We start from the raw sequence: 20928 nt of genomic DNA on the forward strand, positions 1-20928 counted from the left end.
GGAAACCCACGCAGACACAGGGAGAAATTACAATATTCATTCATTCATTGTCTGTAACCCTTATCGAATTCAGGGCTATGGTGTGTTCCTACCTTGAGTACTGCACCCACAGTCTCTGGATCCCTTGTGACCCTGAACCTGATCGAGTGTGCAGAGAAAATACAAGAATGAACGAATAAATGTCTATTCGATTTGTTACTTAATGCAGTGTAACAAAATTGACAACACATTACCAAACTTAAGCAATACCTTTATTTTTGTCTGAAAACATCAGGGCACCGCTGGCCAAATTCAGTCGTGCTTTCATCACTTAATCCACTTCCAGGTCACAGTGGGTCCCGAGTTTACTCAGTCAGGGTCCCAGTCCATCACAGAGCACCATACACTCAACCAGTCCCTCACACACTCCTTCGTCAAAGTCAGTGCTTTTGATACTGAGCTTGCCGGTATAAAGTGGACTGTAGAAATAGCACTGTCCTCAATCATCATTTTACATTTTTCTAACAGTAATTCACAATAAGTCCAAAATAATAGATGATTGAATCATGTCACTGTGACGCAACTCTGGGTTCATAGGGTCCTGGGTTCAATCCTCACCTCACTCTCACTGTTTTTGAGTTATTTGATGTGTTCTCCCTGTGTCTGCATGGGTTTCTGGGTTCTCTAGTTTGTTTTTGGTGTAAGTTCTTGATTGTGTGATGCACTACAATGGACTGGCACCCTGTCCACAGTGTTTTCAGGTGGTTCCAGATACCTACCAGTAGAGAACTTACAGAAAAAGTATTAATGAGGGAATGGTGTAATAATCACAATCACACATTGTGTACATTACATTGAAGGCACCAAATAAAAGGGACTCTTGGGTGACTTAGGTGCCGCTGAGAAAAAATATCGATCTCATGAACTGAAAATGGATGCTCCAGAGCAGCGGCACATGAGCCTAATGTGTCAATGTTCAAGACAAAACAATAAATGATACTGAGTTGGAGTGGTGGCGCAGCAGGTAGTGTCGCAGTCACACAGCTCCAGGGGCCTGGAGGTTGTGGGTTCGATTCCCACTCCGGGTGACTGTCTGTGAGGAGTTGTTGTGTTCTCCCTGTGTCCGCATGGGTTTCCTCCGGGTGCTCCGGTTTCCTCCCACAGTCCAAAAACACACGTTGGTAGGTGGATTGGCGACTCAAAAGTGTCCTTAGGTGTGTGTGAGTGAATGTGTGTGTGTCTGTGTTGCCCTGTGAAGGACTGGCGCCCCCTCCAGGGTGTATTCCTGCCTTGCGCCCGATGATTCCAGGTAGGCTCTGGACCCACCGCGACCCTGAATTGGATAAGCGGTTACAGATAATGCATGAATGAATGTATGAGTTGGAGTGGTGTTTGCAATCAAGAACTAATCATCCAACATCAGCACCTGACCTCAGTAATGTTGCCATCAAATCCTCACAGCTATGTTCTAGTATGTAACTCTTACTGCAGTGAAGAGGAACAGACTCCTCATGAGTACCCTTCATTTCAGATGGAAGAATTGATTGATAGATGGGAGGATAGATATAAATCTTTCTGGAGAGATTCAGTTATCCATTCATCTATTGGTCGTTCCATTTATCTCTCCATCTATATCTCAGTCCATTCATCTGTTTATTTCCATCTATTAACCAGTGCCAATGTAAATGCACAAGCGAATATTATCACAGGGGGCGTGGCCTGTTTGTATTCAGGTGGAGAGAAAGTCTCTCTCTCTCTCTCTCTCTCTCTCTCTCTCTCTCTCTCTCTCTCTCTCTCTCTCTCTCTATCTCTCGTGTGAGTTGTGAGTCAGGGCCAGTGAGTGAGAGTGTGAGAGGGTCCGGTAAAACACTGGCCATGGAGCTGAACACAGGTTCTGGAAACGGAACTTCCCGCCCGTTCAACGTATCTGGACCTAACGGAACCGGACCCGGTCCACAGGGGGATTACAGCAGCCTCGTGCATCTCACCGAGACAAAGATCCTGCCCGTGTTTATCGGCTTCCTGTGCTCCACGGGTCTGGTGGGCAACATCCTCGTGCTGGTGACCATTTTAAGGTAAACTCAAATCAGCTGATCCCTGAAACAATCTGACCACAGCCAATTAAAAGTTGAACTGAGTTGAATTCAGAGGTCAGTCCATAATTAATAATGCTACAAGTTGAATTTACTTATTTTTAACTGTACATCTTATTTTTTGTAAATAAAAAAAGAGTAATTTTTTTCAAAATTGTAAATACACAGCTATAAATCCTGTTCAGTCAAAACTAATTGATGGAAATCATCAGGTTCATGCAATTACAATAGCAGTCATAAGTTTGAGCACACCCTGTCATTTTCTGTGTAATGTAAAATGACAAATGTAGAATTATACAGTTAATGTATCGATAAGTTATTCAAATATATACTATTTTTAGTAGACTGTGGTAGACTTGTAGTTTACAGTAACCAGTTTTAGAGGCAATATACAATATGCCGTTACAGAGACCAAATGTTGTGCTTCATGAAGCTCCTGATGATGCATCATTGAACCACAGTCAATAAAATATGAGCGTAATGTATTAGTAAAGGTCTCAGTCCACCTTAAATTCAGCAAACATAATCCGAATTCCCGCTCTTGCTGTTGTAGATTGGATCTCACGTTGCAGTCTAACACATCAGTTGATTTTGTATCCGCTCGCTCAGTCTGTTTTGACCTTGAAGTGTTGTGATTTTATTGTTCATTTGATATAACAAGTGCTTAGCAGACGTCAGAGACCCTTCATTTCTTTCAGTTCTGGTCCAACAACCTTGCACCAATACTGTCGATGCCAGATAAACAGCACTTAAAGCTTTCCATCCTTCCATGGTGAGATGAACAACTCGACACTGTGGGTCTGAAAGGTCGTGGAGCAAGAGGAAAGAAGAAACCCACATGGAGAAAAGGAAATAGACACAAAAATAGAAATCAACAAGATATTGGCTACCCCAGGGCCCAGACCTCAACATCACTACTTGGTATCTCCCAGAATGCACTATTTTTATACCATTTTTCTTTTTTTAATTTGGAGCAATATTATATTTAACATGAGCCACTTTATTAGGTGTTGACGTTTACATCAGTAAAGCAGAGCTTGAAATCTGTCCCTACTTAAGTCTCAATCATGACTAACTGGTTATAACAAGGGAAAGGTGGTGAGTATCCAGGCTGAGGTGTGTTGAAAATATAGGAGAAACAGAAGCGATACAGATTCCGCCAGGGTTAACATTCAGGATGGATTCATTCAAGGTTTTAATGTATACACACAGGAGAGTGGAGAGCTCTTCAGCTGAAAGAAAAATCGAGATTAAATCTGTCAGAAGATCTGATCATTCCTCACAGGAATCCAGTCTCAAAGTCTTATTGCATCTCCGTCAGCCTCAGCCTCAGCAGGTGTTCAGTCATCAACTTCTCGTTTCAGATCGGAGAAGAACTATAGAGAAAGCATCTGTCATAAAAGGAGTATTTTTAAGCGTGAAATGTGAAATAAAACATTTGATCACAGCACTGAGTCTGAAATATTGACAGAGGATACAGCATAGCAGTGTAAGACCTCCGCTATTGTTTCACCTAAAGCAGTCTCTTGGACAGCAGTGTTTCCCAGTGTTTTGAGGGCTGTACATACTGAAAGTGAAGGTAGAGTAACTCATTTCTAACAAGAAGACCTCCACACTGCTCCTATAGATTCCTCATAGGCTTCACACTGAAAACACCCAGCTCTAGGCACACTGCAGTTTCACATACTGTGGTGAGTTTGCTCTCAGAAACATATGATAGGATAGTGTTCAGAAACATGACAAAATACAGCTTTCTGCTTCGTTTGTAGAATCCCATGCTGCCTTTATCTGGTCCGTGCTGGGTTCAGTGATCACTCACAATGGTCATGCAGGTTTGGGTAGTGACCAAAACACAATATATATACGGATTTCCTGGGGATTGGTTGTGCTGCTCTAGAGTTTTTCTTCCTGTCTTCTCCTCTGAGGTGAACCTGTGTTTGACAGTGCATGCACAATTTGTAGAACTTAATAGAAAGGCTTTGACCAGTAAAATGGTTTTCTCTGAAGCAGCCGTACATAAGCTTAAGGTCACCATGCCCAGTGCTGAGTGAGGGCTAGAGAAGAATTATGGTTACCCCCTTGGTTGCATCAGTGGAGGCATAAGGTATTCATGTCCCAGCATGCCTTGCTGTCTCCGTTGTAAGGGACTTCTTTTATGTGTTATTTGTTGTTGATGAAGCAGTGTGTAGTTTTCTTTTTAATAGAATGAAATATGAGTGGTTCTTTTGTGTGATGTGGTGACTCACTGTCCTCATCGGTCTCATCAATATCCAAGACTTCCCCCCCCTACCCCCACATCAGGTGTTTTGGTGTGTTGGAAATGTGCAGTCAGGGGGCATCTCTGAGAATATGTGAAGGCTGTTTAAAAAGTGCTAATAGCCTACGACCTGTGGTCTCTGTTGTATTGGAACGCCATCCAATATCTTTGGGACCAGCTGAAGTTTTGATTATGATCCAGAACTGATCCAACATCGGCATTTGACCACCCTTTTATTTGTGAAAGAAAGACAAATGCCAAAGAAATCAAGTCCTCACAGCAAATGTGCCTTCACCGAAGAGTAGAAGCAGCTTCGTTAAAGAAAAACAAACTACTCCTCAAGCAACGGCTCAAATATCAGTGTCGTCTACTCAAAGCTGATATCTGCTCATTATATTTACACCCTCACCACAGGAGTCAAATCCAGTCTGCATTAAGGAGCCTCGGGCCTCAAGGAGTTCAATGAAACTTCATTTTCTGAATTTTTCCTGATCTTGGCCTTAATAAATATTTATCAGCACAGCTGAAAGATCTGGGGATCCACACTGTTACCGATCAGGTAGAAAATCAAGAAGAAAAAATGAGGAAAGAATATTCACTCAACTCCCCAGGAATTTTATGAAGGACGCTGGGGTAAGAACATGCAGTTTATTGGTTCTCACTTCCAAATCTAAAGATACAACACATAACGGCTTTCAGAGTGTTTCAGAGGCTTTCCTACCCTCCTCCAAATGTTACATAGTGAAGCTTCTGCAGTGCTGAACACAGTAGCATTGACAGAGGTTCTGTTCTCCCTATTGGAGGTCAGTGAAGAATCTCAATGATTTTGAAGCTGTAATTGTGATGCAACATAAATCTACATAGTGTTTCTTTAAATTATAGGAATCATGATCAAACACCCAAATTATACCTGCTCTGTGCTGGTCCGGTGGACAGCTGGACTATAATCTGTGATTGTAAAACTACAAAGTGCACTTACATTGTAGCTGGAGCTGATAAAATGGTAAAAGAATGTAGAAACAAGGTGGCCATTTTTTTAATCTGATAGCAGTGCTCTGCACTTATTCCAGGGCCTCAGTTTGTTGGCGTTGGTGTAAAATGCTGTATAATGAGCATGCGGCGTTCCAGTGGGATCTTCTACAATCTGTTGGATGTAAACTCTCAGTAAAAGAATGACAAAGGGTTTGCTGTTCCTTTCCCTCACTTTAGAGCCTCTGCTCAGCCTACAGAGGGTAAACAGATCACCTCTTAAGTACGGCCAGGTTCACAGCGGCGTGTAAAAGCGGTGCTGCTTTTTTTCTGCTTGAGCAGACAAGTGTCTGAAACCACTGCAGGTTCCAGAGCAGATCTTAATAGAAAATTAATGGACCGTCACAATCATTCACACACTGTGTAAACATTACAAGCTGATCTGTCCAATCACAATCACAATCTGCTGTATACGAGGTGCAGGATGGTTGCATGGAATGTAATCCCAGCTCAGTTGTCAGTGTGGAGCTGTCTAGAAGTCCAGAGCTTGACAGTGGCACTGGTTTGTGAATATGGTTTTACAAATTTTACATTTATAATTGTACTTTTAGCCCTGCAAAGGACCGGCGCCCCCTCCAGGGTGTGCTTCTGCCTTGCCCCCATTGATTCCGAGTAGGCTCCAGACCTACCGCAACACAAAACTTGATAAGCGCTTATAGATAATGATTAATTAATGATTAATAATGAGAGATAATAATTTTTAGTAAAAAAAATCTCAAGTTCAATCCTGGCCTTCCACTTTACAGTGGAATTATTGCAAGTGACATGCCTTACACTGTATAAATGTATTCATTTGCCTTGCTGCGTTCCCCACTTTGGGAACCACTGCTGTAGTTCACTGTACACAAGCTTTTCATGACAACTCACATAGTCCAACAGATACATCTATAAAGGCTTATCCCAAACCATTAACCAAAGGGATCAGTGACAGTTTGTTCCCAATTAACATCTTCTGGTCCACTAACTTCAGATTTGTCATTTCAGGTCGAGTAAGAAGACCGTGCCGGATGTGTATGTGGGTAACCTGGCCATTGCTGACCTGGTCCATGTGACTGTGATGCCATTTCTGATTCATCAGTGGGCACGAGGGGGTCACTGGGTGTTCGGAAGCTCACTCTGCACCGTCATCTCCTCCATGGACAACTGCAACCAGGTCGCATGTGCTGCCGTGATGACTGCCATGAGCCTGGACAGGTGGGTCATAAATCACCTGAGATTGGAATTGTGTTCTGTACTGTGTTCTCTGAAGAAACAGAGCTCCATCTAATACATCTGAGATGAGTTGGCATGGCCCCATAAGCCCGTTACTGAAAGAAATAGGACTCTCTCTATGAAATGTGATTATGTTTCAACAGTTCCCAACTCTCTACGACTAATGTCATATATACCATGCCTTATGGCAAGTGTAGGCTAGTGGGGTATATATTATTCCAGCATTGTGGAGCAGTGGAACTGTTCTCTGGACATTTATTAAGCTCCAACAAATGCCTTAGGTTTGAGATATTGTGCACTTCTACTGCATGGTACCTACACTACTCAGCTGAACCAACTTTTAGTACCTACTCACTCGTGCACTCTCAGAAAAAAAGTACAGTACAGTTCCGTTATTTTCACAAAAGCTACAAACAGTGTAAATGTGCCTTTAAAAGGTACAGCAGTGGAGTTAAAGTCCAGTTGTGTTCCCTAAAGGTACTTTACATTCTCTTCTCCAGAAGGAGAGGGGTGTATTAGTAATCTTTCATTATACAACTGTGTCAAATAAAGGAGCATAATGAATGTTTTAAAATGACCATTATAATAGAACATGGTACAATTATATTCCCTAATTAAAGGTATAGTACATGTACCCTTGAGTGTACCACTAGTTACAGCAAAGGGTATTTTAAAGTAGTGTTGGTACAATGCAGTGGAAAAGTGTCGTTAGAGTGCCAGAAAGTACCGTCCAACATTAGCACCTGACCTCACTGATATTCCTGTGGCTGAATACCGTCAAATCCTCCTAACACCAATGTTCCAATATGTATTATACAGCCTTCCCAGAAGAAAAGAGGCTCTTACTAATTAATGCCCTTTTTGTTCAGTAGAAAAAGATGCAAAGCACCAGATGGAACTGGGCTTGATTCTCACTCACGTTTAGGAAACTGCAGGGGTGCTGTTCAGCGTTTCAGTCAAAAATGAGCATGTCTTTACATCTTTTGACTTAAAGAAGACTGTGAAGATGATGTATTACCTACTTGTAATCAGTGTGGTCCAGAAACTTTAGTGTGTAATGCAACATGGTGGTCTTCTGGCATGTTGTTGAGTTTTTAAATGGCTTTAAATTTACCTCTGTGCTGGATTCAGAGAGCGTGAGGAACTCTATCAGTTTACTAGAGAAACACCTGTGCTACTAAGGGGCAAAAATCTTTCATGCCAAATAGTTAGAGGCAGAAGCCGATACTTTGAGGTGAGAGGAGTTAAGAGGTTTTGGCTTGTGGCCGAAAGTTATCCTGGTGTGTGTTTAATCCTGGCAAGGAAAAAGAAAAAAATACTCCTGGGGTTATTTGCAGTCTAAAAAATTGCATCCTTTCCTTCATAGCCTCAAAAGCTAATGCAAAGCAGCGTTGTTTTTTGGTTCGCTTATTTATTAATTTCTTTATTTATTTGTGTCTCAGTTCTCCATCAGTCTACTGACCTTTCAGAGAAACATGTCTCAGAGTGACAAGAGCACTGAACTCATTAAAGCAGGATGTGTTTTGTCAAGGGAGAGAAATGCCTCTAGACTATCACAGGAAAATGGGTCTATCTGCCATTCCAGGAAAACTAATCACAGCCTTTTATTTAATTACCAATGAATTATTCCTCACTTTCAGCACCAACCACCACCACTCAGACGTGATAGGCCATCACAAAATGACACAACAGAAGTGCTAAAACTCACATAACCTACAATTTGTTAATATTTTATGCTTCTTCTTTGACAACCCCACTTTAGTGAGTATCAAAATAAAATTTTTATACGCCCTTTATTCCCTATAACTACTATATACTGTTTTGTTACTGTGCCTTTTAAAGGCGACGTTCGTGGTTTGAATCAAAAAACCATTTTTATAAAATTTAGATGTTTCCTCACGACACGGACACTGTGTGAGAACACTCCTCGCAGACAGTCTCCCAGAGCAGGGATCAAACCCACAACCCCAGGACCCTAGAGGTGTGTGACAGCGACACTACCTGCTGCGCCACCGTGCTGCCCAAAAACTACAACCGTATTATGGAAATATTATTTCTGTGAGAGAAAACACCATCACAATGACAATCACATAATTTCCTTCATTATTTTTACAATTTAAAGCAACACTATATAATATTTTTGCCTTAAAATAACAGCTTAAAAACTGTTGTGATGCTCAACTGAGCTGTAATAAGAACAGAGCATCTGTCATTGATACTCAGGGCTTAGCACTCCAGAAACTTCACTATGTAACCTGTGGAGGAGGGTATGAAAGCTCATCACCCGATTCTGAAAACCTTGTTTTTGTGTTGTATCCTAAACCCATTTTGCTCATTTTCTTAGAGAGATATGTTATGGCTGATATATATTTAGGGCTGGACAATAATTCAATAACAATATTTATCGCAATAGGTCCTTGACTTACGACGTTGATCCATTCCTACGTAAACAGATTTTTGGTGTAAGTCATACGTACATACTCTACGTAAATAACATACTGTAAGCATTTATCCTATCCTAACAGAGTAATTATCAAAAAACACCTCGGTCCCGAGCCGCGTAACCGTGTATTCTTCCGCCGCGCACACCAAACACGAAGTTCACGTTACGACGTTTGCGACGCAAAACCACTTAAATCCAAACAAGGCTTTATACAGTAAATGGGAGATGTGTCGTAACCACGAAACATCGTAACTCGGGACTGACGTAACCCAAGGACCATGTTTCAATAACAAAGATGTGAATTTTCAACATTTCAATATACATCAATATACATCATCTGTCACTGACTGACGGTCGTTACAGGGCACTGCCCTCAATTTTAAAGTTATACTATAAATAAACTTAACATCCAACTCGATTAAATCTGCCTTTTTTTTAATATCAGTTATTATAATAAGCCCTCATTACTTTTTAGGTCTATGCATGATTTTTGAATGTCACCACAAGCTTATGTAGCCTTATTAAAACGGCTCTTCCCGGAATCCAGGCTTTTCAAATGAGATGTGGAGTTTAATGGCCTCCAGTGAGGATGCTGCCATCCTGCTGAGATCGCATAGGAAACATTAAGCAGAAAACAGAATGCATATACACACACAGCCTGGGAAATATGAATAAACTAATTGAATGTGATAAAGTATAAATCAGTGTAAAGCACAGATAGTCATGTTTCCCTAAACATGTTGTTTTTAGTCTTCTCAGAGGCTGAATATTGTTATATATTATTGCCTCATACAGTAGTTATAAAGTAATGAGGTGACTTTTTAAAAACAGTCATAAATTTGATGTTTAGATATTAACTTTAATGAATTCATGTTCAAAAGTATGACGATATCCAGCATTTTTTCTAAAATAAATGGTATAAAAAAGTTCGGGGAAGGCGTTACACTAGACTTGCTGCCAGTGCTGTGAGGATTTGGTGGCATTCAGCCACAGTAGCATCAGTGAGGTCAGGTTCTGATGGATGCTTAGTTCTCTTAGTCTTAGACTTGGATGGAGCCCCAACGTTGCAGAAAACACAGGTCCACTATTCTACAGCCCATTACCAGGGGCTTTATAGTCTTCTAGCCCACACTTGGAATTCAGCACAGTGACCTTGTGCTGATATGTGACAGCTCCAGAGTGTGGTCCAGTCCAATTGGTCTGTGCTTTCATGTGGACATTATATTCTATGTTTTCTCCCTATTAATACCCCTGATTTTAGAAACAACACAGCATGTGTCTACATAATATTGGCCATATTGCGTATATATCGACTTAAGTTCAGCAGTTTAGGTCGCGTTATTTATTAGCTACATTATTTCCAACTGAAGAGGCAGGTACGTCCTGGCTTGCCAACTCCATCCGTGTTAAAATGATTTAAAAAATATATTTTTCTTCAGGTATCTGGCTCTGGTACATCCTTTTCGTCTGATGAGCCTCCGGACGAGGTCCAGGACTATCCGCATTAACCTGTGTGTGTGGGTGATGTCCCTGGTCCTGGTGCTGCCAGCCTGGCTCCACTCAAAGGTCATCCGCTTCAGAGATGGACTGGAGAGCTGCTCTCTCAACCTGGTCTCTCCCAGAGAGGTGTTGTGGTGAGAACTTTTATTGATCATCCACTGCAGAGGCACAGAAACACTGCTGTAGAGGATGATTCAACAGCATCTACAAACACAGTTCCTTAACAGAGCTGAGCCTTGTTCAAAACCATTGTAAAATACACAGTACACTTGACTGCACACATTAATTAACTTCCATATTCATTTTCCCAAGTTATTAAAAGTCAGGTTGCCTGACCTGGGCTCCTACTTTGGCTAATTTAACTTACGGCTAAACAAGCTAAAGGGATTAAACAGTGGATTGGAGAATCCATAGAAAGACTCCTGGAATCCTGGCCCAGGAAAGAGAGACCTTGGACCCTGGAAAGAGAACTCCGGTCTGAGGTCTGTGCCTCCGCCTGGTGGCCGAGGGTGGACAAGCAGACGATCCAACAGAGTTACAAAGTTCAGTATTTACAGTTCGGTCAAATGACCACCTTTGTTATTAATAAAGGTAGTAAATATATCTGTAATAAAATCAAATATATTGATGTTATTGATAAAATAAAGAGTACTATTACAATTTAATTAAAATACGTTGTTGGTTAAGGTACATCTTGAGTAAAAAAATATTTGGTTGTTCCTAAAGGACCATTGAGGAGTCCATAATTTTGTGTGTGTGTGTGTGTATGTGTGTGTGTAGGTACACTCTGTACCAGACCATGACATCTTTCTTCCTTCCTCTACCTCTCATCTTTACCTGCTATGTCCTCATCCTCGTCTACACCTGGAGAATGTATCGCAAAAACAAACAAGCTCACAGGTGAGTTACCTTCACTACCGCCCTGTTATCTTCAGTCACTAGTGATTATTTATTTCCACTAAAGGTCATTTACTTTCACTACACTTTATGTTCCATCACTGCAGGTTAGTTACCTTCACTACAGGTTGTTTATATTCACTACACATCATTTATTTCCACTAAAGGTTATTTACCATTTCTTTACTTTCACCACGTTAATTAATATGATACACATTTCTGGATATTATTTTTATTTTAATAGCATTATGATTGTATTTTTATTATTGCAACTTCATTCTTGGGTAGTGTCTCTGTCATAGCTCCAGGGTCCTGGAGGTTATGGGTTCAAGTCCGGCTCCGGGTGACTGTCTGTGGGGAGTGTGGTGTGTTCTCCCTGTGTCTGCGTGGGTTTCCTCTGGGTGACTGTCTGTGAGGAGTGTGGTGTGTTCTCCCTGTGTCTGCGTGGGTTTCCTCTGGGTGACTGTCTGTGAGGAGTGTGGTGTGTTCTCTCTGTGTCTGTGTGGGTTTCCTCCGGGTAACTGTCTGTGAGGAGTGTGGTGTGTTCTCCCTGTGTCCGTGTGGGTTTCCTCCAGGTAACTGTCTGTGAGGAGTGTTGTGTGTTCTCCCTGTGGGTTTCCTCCCACAGTCCAAAAACACACGTTGGTAGGTGGATTGGCGACTCAAAAGTGTCCATAGGTGTGAGTGATTGAATGTGTGTTGCCTTGTGAAAGTCTGGCACCCCCTCCGGGGTTTGTTCCTGCCTTGCGCCCAGTGATTCCAGGTAGGCTCTGGACCCACCGCGACAATGATTGAATAAATGAACTTCAGTTGTTATGTTCATTGTGTTACTTGTAAGTGATCTATAATCACTGTCATTCTGAACATATGTATCATTTATTGTGTCATGAATGAGTTTCAGAAACCTGCATCAAATTAAGATCTGTGTGCTTTTATTCTGTAATGCTTATGATTTAAAATTTTTAGATATTAATTTCCAAATGTATGTGCACTTGTTGCATATTAAACTTGTAGTGATTCTAAAACATTGGTCACAGTTTTGAAAATCAGCTCATAGTATGTGTGTATTCCGGGTGGTTGTTACTTTCAGGTACAGCACCAGCGTTCCTCGTCAACGTGTGGTCCGGCTGACGAAGATGGTTCTGGTCCTGGTGGCTGTGTTCCTGCTCAGCATTGCGCCGTATAACATCCTGCAGCTGGTGAACCTCCAGGTGCCACGCCCCTCGCTGGCATACCACACCTGTTATTACCTGAGCGTGTGTCTTAGCTACGCCTCCAGCAGCATCAACCCCTTCATCTACATCTCCCTCAGTGGTCACTTTCGCCACCGCATGGTCAGCCGAGATGTTCCCAGCATTCCCAGTTGCGAGCAGAAAGCCGAGACACGGGTCAGCTTCTGAGAGAAGAGGTGGACAATATCTGGTTAGCTTCTGCGATTAGTGGGAAGTTAATTAATCAGTCAAAAGGTCATATTTATTAAATATACTTTTAATTAGAAAGGATGCAGAGTGTTAATGATGCAAAGCACTTCTCTAAAGAAGCATCAAAGACTGACTATGGTGCCCCCCTGTGGAGAGCTCACAGCCTGCTTAACATGAGTGGATGAGTTACACACCAACTGTGTTTGCTTCAGTGACAGCCTATCGTTTTCTGGAAAAGCTTTGTTCTAAATCCTGGAATATTTCTATGAGGACTGGATGGCAGACACTAAAGCGTAAAAGAAGTCAGGTACAAATGTTGGATGGTTATATCTGAGTCACAAATGCCACCCCAACTCATCCCAAACGTATTGGATGGAGCGCCACATACCGTTAAACAGCTCCATTGCTCCACCAACCAATTCACATCCTATACCCCGGGGTAATCCCCTGGAGCCCAGATTAAACACCGAACAGTGAGCCATCTTTTATGAAAGTGTCTCTCTGCTGTGTGCTCTGTGTATTAAACTGTTTCAAAGGTCAGACTCCGAATCATCAGTGAATATGAGGAAGAACAGAGAATACCCACAGGATCTGTTTTTGTGCTGGTCTTTAATCCTGGTTTATGGTGACTTGGCGCCCCCTGCTGTTTCAGAGGTGCTGCTTGAATAGTTTTGGTGGCATTGATGTTGTGATGAGGTTTAGTAGCAGTTGAAAGTTTGAAGTTTTGTGCACCTTTTGCATTTTTTAAAGCTTATGGATGAATAATAAGACACAAAAATAATTTCATGGAATGAAGTAGTGGCAGAAAGCTGTGGTGGCGGTAGAGATATTTCATAGCTTAAATGTCACTGATTGACGATACATTCAAATCAGTGCCTCCATAAATCAGACACTTTTGGCTGCTACTCTATAGAATAATCATTAAAATGACCTCATGGTTTTTACACTCTGTCTATTGTATCAGCTCCACTGACCGTACAGGTGCACTTTATCATTCTGTAGTCACACACTGTATTCCATCTGTTGCTCTATGTATTTTCCTAGGCTCCTTTCACTTTGCTTTTCAAAAACCTCCACTGAGTAGGTATGAGGTGTATAAATCTTTTTTATTTATTTATTTACATATGTGTAAAATATCATTTTAATTCAAATTTCAAAAATTCTCCCGCTCTTTTGTTATTTGATGGTAGCTGATGTGCAGAAATAGAAACCAACAATTGTCATTTCATTAAACATAAATGACCTAAAAAGAAGTATAAATGACAAGTGAATCGATTTTATTCATCACTCCATTAGCTATGATTTCTATCAAGAAAAAGTGCTTGTTTCTTGGGGATAATATTGTATTCAAGTGTGTGTGTGTGTGTGTGTGTGTGCGTGTGTGTGTGTGTGTGTGTGTGTGTGTGTGTGTGTGTGTGTGTGTGTGTGTGTGAATTCTGGTTTAAACTATTTAAAATAGTGATTTTTATATTAGCGAACATGAACATAATTAAAGTTAACAAATTTTAAAAATGTAAAAACCTATTTATAAACCAAATCTTATTTCATTCTGGGAGCGTTGGTACGAGAGGGGGGTCATTCTCAGCGCTGTAGTGACTCTGATGGGGTGGTGGGGGGCGTTGGTACGAGAGGGAGGTCATTCTCAGCGCTGTAGTGACTCTGATGGGGTGGTGGGGGGCGTTGGTACGAGAGGGGGGTCATTCTCAGCGCTGTAGTGACTCTGATGGGGTGGTGGGGGGCGTTGGTACGAGAGTGGGGTCATTCTCAGCGCTGTAGTGACTCTAATGGGGTGGTGGGGGGCGTTGGTACGAGAGGGGGGTCATTCTCAGCGCTGTAGTGACTCTGATCGGGTGGTGGGGGGCGTTGGTACGAGAGGGGGGTCATTCTCAGCGCCGTAGTGACTCTGATGGGGTGGTGGGGGGCGTTGGTACGAGAGGGGGGTCATTCTCAGCGCTGTAGTGACTCTGATGGGGTGGTGGGGGGCGTTGGTACGAGAGGGGGGTCATTCACAGCGCTGTAGTGACTCTGATGGGGTGGTGGGGGGCGTTGGTACGAGAGGGGGGTCATTATTGATTAACGGTCAGTGAGGGTGTGCCTGCTAAAGCTTGCACTGAGGTGATGTACAGTTCATGAACTGCACCCAGTAGAGTCTTCAATTATAACGGAATGACTGCTTCTGTAATATGCACATGATATTTCATCTTATGAGATATATATATATATAAAACTCAGGTCTTTTCATTTCAGGCTGGCCTAATGTTTGTGGACACTTTGGACATGTTCTTGCTGTTTTTACTGTTGTTAAATACTGAGTACTTATTATAATGAGCATGTATTGATATTTTTTAAAAGCTAAATCATTGTGTTTTTAGCTCCAGACTTTCACATCAAACCAATCTTTGTGAAATTTGTCTTTAAAACTTCCTTTAATACACTGTATAAACTAAGGGTTAATCAAATGAAATGTACTAATTTAATAATAACAATGGCTACAGTCTTTAAGATGTTTATTGTATAAAACACACATTATCTGAAGGTTTGTTAAACTTTGAGTGACTGTTTATTTTTCCACAAGTCATTAATGAATGCTCTCTATGGACTTTAAAGCTCTGTCTGCAAACATCTGGACATACTATTGTGTATGGAAAGTTACTGCAGTCATTTCTACTATATGTCCCAAACTTTTGAAGCCCAGGGTGCTCTGCTGTGTCAGTGCTGTTTGTCTTGGATCTTTTGTAAATTGTGTATGACACGCATTAAAGCTCACATAGATCACCTTTATCCACTTCAATGTAAAGTTTCTTTTAGGAGAACCCTGTAAAAATAAGCACATTTACAAGACTCATTCAAAGTTAGTCCATATTCCTGCTCATCCAAACAGACGATATAAACATCTCACTTCTTCTGGGGAGATCTTTGCATGTTGAAACATTTCTGTTTGGATTTATTTGCATTTAATTAACAGACTATTTAGTGACGAGTGATTATTAACACTGCACTTGTCTTAAAGGTGCAGGATGGGTCTCCATCACTCCAGAGTTCACAGTTCCACTGCTCCACTGTTCAGTGCTGTGGGGTTAAATACCCCGGGTGTGCTGTTTAATCGGTAGACCAGTCTTTAACGCTTGATCAATAACCAAACCGGACACAGACAGCGTCTGACCTGCTGCCTGTAGGGCATTTCTCTCCCTCTAATCTCTTTGTCTCCCATTTCTCTGCCTCTGATTCTCCCCATCGTTCTCTTGCCTTTTATCTACCCTGCTTCTTTTTTTCTGTCTTCTTCCCACCCTCTCACTTACTACTGTCTATTGCATGCTCTCTCTCTCTCTCTCTCTCAGAACACTAACGGGTCAATACTAGACACTGAATAACATTAGTGTGTTTTTAATGATGTCATGGCTTCAGTAACAGTTCCGAATGTCAGCTGCTGCTTCACTGATGTTGATCTTCAGCAGTAAATCAAGGTGGATACTTGTTGTTGTTGTTTAATTATTATTTTACTTTAATCTATAAACATCTGCTGTGTCAGATGACCTTGCTTGACCTTGTTTACGACTAGAAGCCCAGGACCCCCATGACCCCTTTAGTTCTGCCTCAAACGTTCATCACCCCCTAAAAACAACAGCGAGAGATTAATGTCTGACGTAAAGAGAAAAATCAAACGTAATTAAACGAATCACTGGACTTCACAAGACATGTCAGGTGTGTGACCTCGAGTTGCACTGATAGGCCACAGGACACCTGCTCATCCAACACGACTTCAGAACGGTAGGATATTAATAGTTATGTATTAATCTGTGCCCACAATGAAATCTGTACTAATAAATTATTATTGATATAAACCTCTGTGGCGTGTTGGTATTTACGATCATCCAGCAGGTGGCGCTGAATGACAGAGACACAGGAAGGAAGAGCGAGGACTTGACAGGCTGGTGGTTACAGAAAGGGACACAGAAGATGGGTAGATAGAAGTATGAAAGAGAACGAGACAAAAGTTGGGGTGAGAAAGAAAGGCATTTTAGAGAGAGAAAAGCTACGGTTGGAAAGATAGAAATGGAGAAAATAAATGAAAGAACGATTGACTCAGAGCAGGAAGAACAGAGAGAGAAAGAGTAAAATAGGAGTGGAAAAAATGTAAGAAAATAAAATGAAAGAATGATTTAAAAAAGCAAAGAATAGAGTGTGTGTGTGTGTGTGTGTGTGTGTGAGAGAGAGAGAGAGAGAGAGAAAAGGTCTGACAACTTCTGTGCTAATTTAATGAGGCTCTCGCTCCGTGTGGCCTCCACTCAACAACCGCAGATCCACAATGACAAGATAGAGCAGCAAATAAAGTCCAGATTCATTAATCTCTCTCTCTCTCTCTCTCTCTCTCTCTCTCTCTCTCTCTCTCTCTCTCTCTCTCTCTCGGCCGGGGGGCCTGTTAGGCTGAGGGTGTTGATGAATGTGTGAAGTCACAACCAGCGCCACATTTCCTCCCACCATCACTAATGTGCTCTCAGAGACGCTCTGCTGGAGCGGGTTATGTTCACAACCAGACAGACGAGAAAAACACACACTCGCTACAACAGCACTCAACAAAATCAAACTAACAAGGCTCAGCTACAACCTGAAAACAAATCGACACAAAAGCAGCCCTCCTAGAAGAGAGCTAAAGATCTCACCGAGAATTATGGACGATCCCACTACGACATTCACAATATTCACACTGAGAAGCTTCTTAGCGCTTATGAGAAATGATTGAGTTCTGCCTGCAGATAAACCTAAGTGTTATCATCTCAACCAATCTGAGCCCAGGGTGAGACTTTGAGTTCTCACATAAAACTCAAGGGGAAAAACGAGATTCCTGAGATATTCTTCACAGGAGACACATCTGAGCAGCAGGAGATAAAATCATCCCTGTCTGACCACAGCGATGTCCATTTCATCTCATCTTCTTTTCCACTTGTCCATTTCAGGGTCGCGGTGATCTGTAACCCTTTTCCAGTTCAGGGTCACAGTGGGTCCAGAGCCTACCAGGAACCATTGGGCACAAGGCGGGAATACACCCTGGAGGGGGCGCCAGTCTTTCACAGGGCAACACAGACACATTCATTCACACACTCACACCTACGGACACGTTTGAGTCACCAATCGACCTACCAACGTGTGTTTTTGGACTGTGGGAGGAAACCAGAGCACCCGGAGGAAACCCACGCGGACACAGGGAGAACACACCACACTCCTCACAGACAGTCACCCGGAGGAAACCCACGCGGACACAGGGAGAACACACCACACTCCTCACAGACAGTCACCCTGAGGAAACCCACACAGACACAGGGAAAACACACCACACTCCACACAGACAGTCACCCTGAGGAAACCCACGCAGACACAGGGAGAACACACCACACTCCTCACAGACAGTCACCCGGAGGAAACCCACGCAGACACAGGAAGAACACACCACACTCCTCACAGACAGTCACCCGGAGGAAACCCACGCGGACACAGGGAGAACACACCACACTCCTCACAGACAGTCACCCGGAGGAAACCCACACAGACACAGAGAGAACACACCACACTCCTCACAGACAGTCACCCGGAGCAAACCCACACAGACACAGAGAGAACACACCAAACTCCTAACAGACAGTCACCCGGAGGAAACCCACGCAGACACAGAGAGAACACACCACACTCCTCACAGACAGTCACCTGGAGCAGGACTCGAACCCACAACCTCCAGGTCCCTGGAGCTGTGACAGAGACACCACCTGCTGCTCCACTGTGCCGCCCGAAAAACAACAGTCACCATTAAATAACAAGAGTAGGGGAATGTTTGAATTATGAATTTAAATTTGTTACACCAAAAATGCTTTAAAATTTATTTGTACAGCAATAATATTAATGTAGAAATGTATAAAAATATATAAAATAGTGCACTGTTTGGGAGAGATTCTGAATGCAGCTATAGTCTTAGAATCATTCTGTTTGCTGCTCTACACAAATTGCTGTTATTTTATTTTAATGGATGTATCTGCTGGGCTCATGTCATGTGTCAGTTCACGTATGTAGATTAATATTATATGAAGTGTTGATTAGAAACTCGTCTTTTTTTTAACCTGCATCAATAAGAATAAATAAATCTACTCTGCAAATTCAAGCCTGAATCCTCCAGGTACTTCACCTGAACTTGTTTTCTCCACTTCCCTTTTAAATCATTGCATATCAATTTAAGAACAAATAACCACAATATGTCTACTGCCCTTGGTTGAAAATGACACTTACGCTAAGGATGTGAGGTCTTAAATACAATCTAGGGCCTAAATAACAGAAACAGCAGATTCAGCTTGTTTTATTCTTCGATTCCTCACTCAGCCGCTTATTTTTCAGTGGAAATCTCGGCAGAAATGGCCTCTGGATGACATGTCTTAGTGGGGGTCTTCCTACATTGGACTCGGAGTGATAGATTGGGGTCAGATGTAAAGGCGTGTTGGAGTCTGTCATATTTTCAGCATGTGTTGATCCATCTGGAGCTGAAGAGAGGGAGAATATTCAGCACAAGCTGGCTGTGAGCATGTGACTGCTATGTGGGAGCAGGGAATCTTCACCATGCATCGTTCACACCATCGAATAATAACTTTAATAACATCGCCTGCCTTCTTCTCTTTGTCTGCTTCTTTTCCATGAAATGTTTCCCAGCAAAATGTCACATAGATTTATTTCCGAGGGGCGAGAGAGCAGCACGAGAACACGCAGAAGAGCGTGTGACCTCAGCTTCTTCCCGACCAGTCATTTCTGCACAATTCCCAACCTTATTTCATCCACATCATCATTTTTTGAAAGTAGTAGACAAACCGTGCAACAGATTATAATTTCACTATTTCATTATCATTTAGCCTTTGTACTTAACCCCTTAATCTCATAACAAGGTGCACATTAGTTTCATAGTACATATGTTATTATATATAATTATTTAACATCATATTTATAATAGAGACAAAATGACAGTCCATAGTAAAGAAAACTAATGAGATCTTAATATATCTATACTTTCTCCTTAATGTCTCTGCAGTGTCTCCTAAATATCTATAACCTCTCTATAGTCCTGCCTCGACAGCTCTGACATAGCTATAGAGTCCTGCTCCAGGTGACTGTCTTTGAGGAGTGTGGTGTGTTCTCCCTGTGTCTGCGTGGGTTTCCTCCGGGTGACTGTCTGTGAGGAGTGTGGTGTGTTCTCTCTGTGTCTGCGTGGGTTTCCTCCGGGTGACTGTCTGTGAGGAGTGTGGTGTGTTCCCCCTGTGTCTGCGTGGGTTTCCTCCGGGTGACTGTCTGTGAGGAGTGTGGTGTGTTCTCCCTGTGTCTGCGTGGGTTTCCTCCGGGTGACTGTCTGTGTGGAGTGTGGTGTGTTCTCCCTGTGTCTGCGTGGGTTTCCTCCGGGTGACTGTCTGTGAGGAGTGTGGTGTGTTCTCCCTGTGTCTGCGTGGGTTTCTTCCGGGTGACTGTCTGTGAGGAGTGTGGTGTGTTCTCCCTGTGTCTGAGTGGGTTTCCTCCGGGTGACTGTCTGTGAGGAGTGTGGTGTGTTCTCCCCGTGTCTACGTGGGTTTCCTCCGGGTGACTGTCTGTGAGGAGTGTGGTGTGTTCTCTCTGTGTCTGCGTGGGTTTCCTCCGGGTGACTGTCTGTGAGGAGTGTGGTGTGTTCTCCCTGTGTCTGCGTGGGTTTCCTCCGGGGTTCTCCGGTTTCCTCCCACACTCCAAAAACACATGTTGGTAGGTGGATTGCCCTGTGAAGGACTGGCGCTCCCTCCAGGGTGTATTCCCACCTTGCGCCCAAAGATTCCAGGTAGACTCTGGACCCTCTGCGACCCTGAACTGGATAAGGGTTACAGATAATGAATGAATGTTGTTTTTTGGAAAAAAAGAAGAAAAAAAGGTGAAAAAAAAAATGATGATGACATTGGGGTCTCACGTTTTCTACAGTTAGGAAAACCCTGTTCTGAGGACACAGGTGGCACCCAAGCTGACCAACAATATTCCAAGTGTGCTACAGAGTGTACAAAGTGTAGCAACCTTTGATTCTCTGAAGAACTGTGCTTCAACTTTATGTTCCTG

General features: G+C 42.5%; 1 protein-coding gene across 2 annotated transcripts; it reads left to right on the forward strand.

Moving 5' to 3' along the window:
- The first annotated feature begins 1811 nt into the window (after positions 1 to 1811).
- On the forward strand, positions 1812 to 17177 carry LOC136676109 (melanin-concentrating hormone receptor 2-like). 2 transcript variants are annotated; one of them, XM_066652970.1, is made up of 6 exons: positions 1812 to 2054; positions 6343 to 6552; positions 10453 to 10647; positions 11294 to 11413; positions 12501 to 12802; positions 17155 to 17177. In XM_066652970.1, the coding sequence occupies exons 1-6, from the start codon at positions 1855 to 1857 to the stop codon at positions 17175 to 17177; spliced, it is 1050 nt and encodes a 349-aa protein (XP_066509067.1). In that variant the 5' UTR covers positions 1812 to 1854. The 2 variants fall into 2 exon arrangements, with proteins under 2 accessions (XP_066509067.1, XP_066509066.1); XM_066652969.1 differs by lacking the exon at positions 17155 to 17177 and having other exon boundaries at positions 12501 to 12810.
- Positions 17178 to 20928: the final 3751 nt, after the last annotated feature.

This window comes from Hoplias malabaricus, chromosome X1 (genome assembly GCF_029633855.1).
Source record: "Hoplias malabaricus isolate fHopMal1 chromosome X1, fHopMal1.hap1, whole genome shotgun sequence".
NCBI classification, from domain to species: domain Eukaryota; kingdom Metazoa; phylum Chordata; class Actinopteri; order Characiformes; family Erythrinidae; genus Hoplias; species Hoplias malabaricus.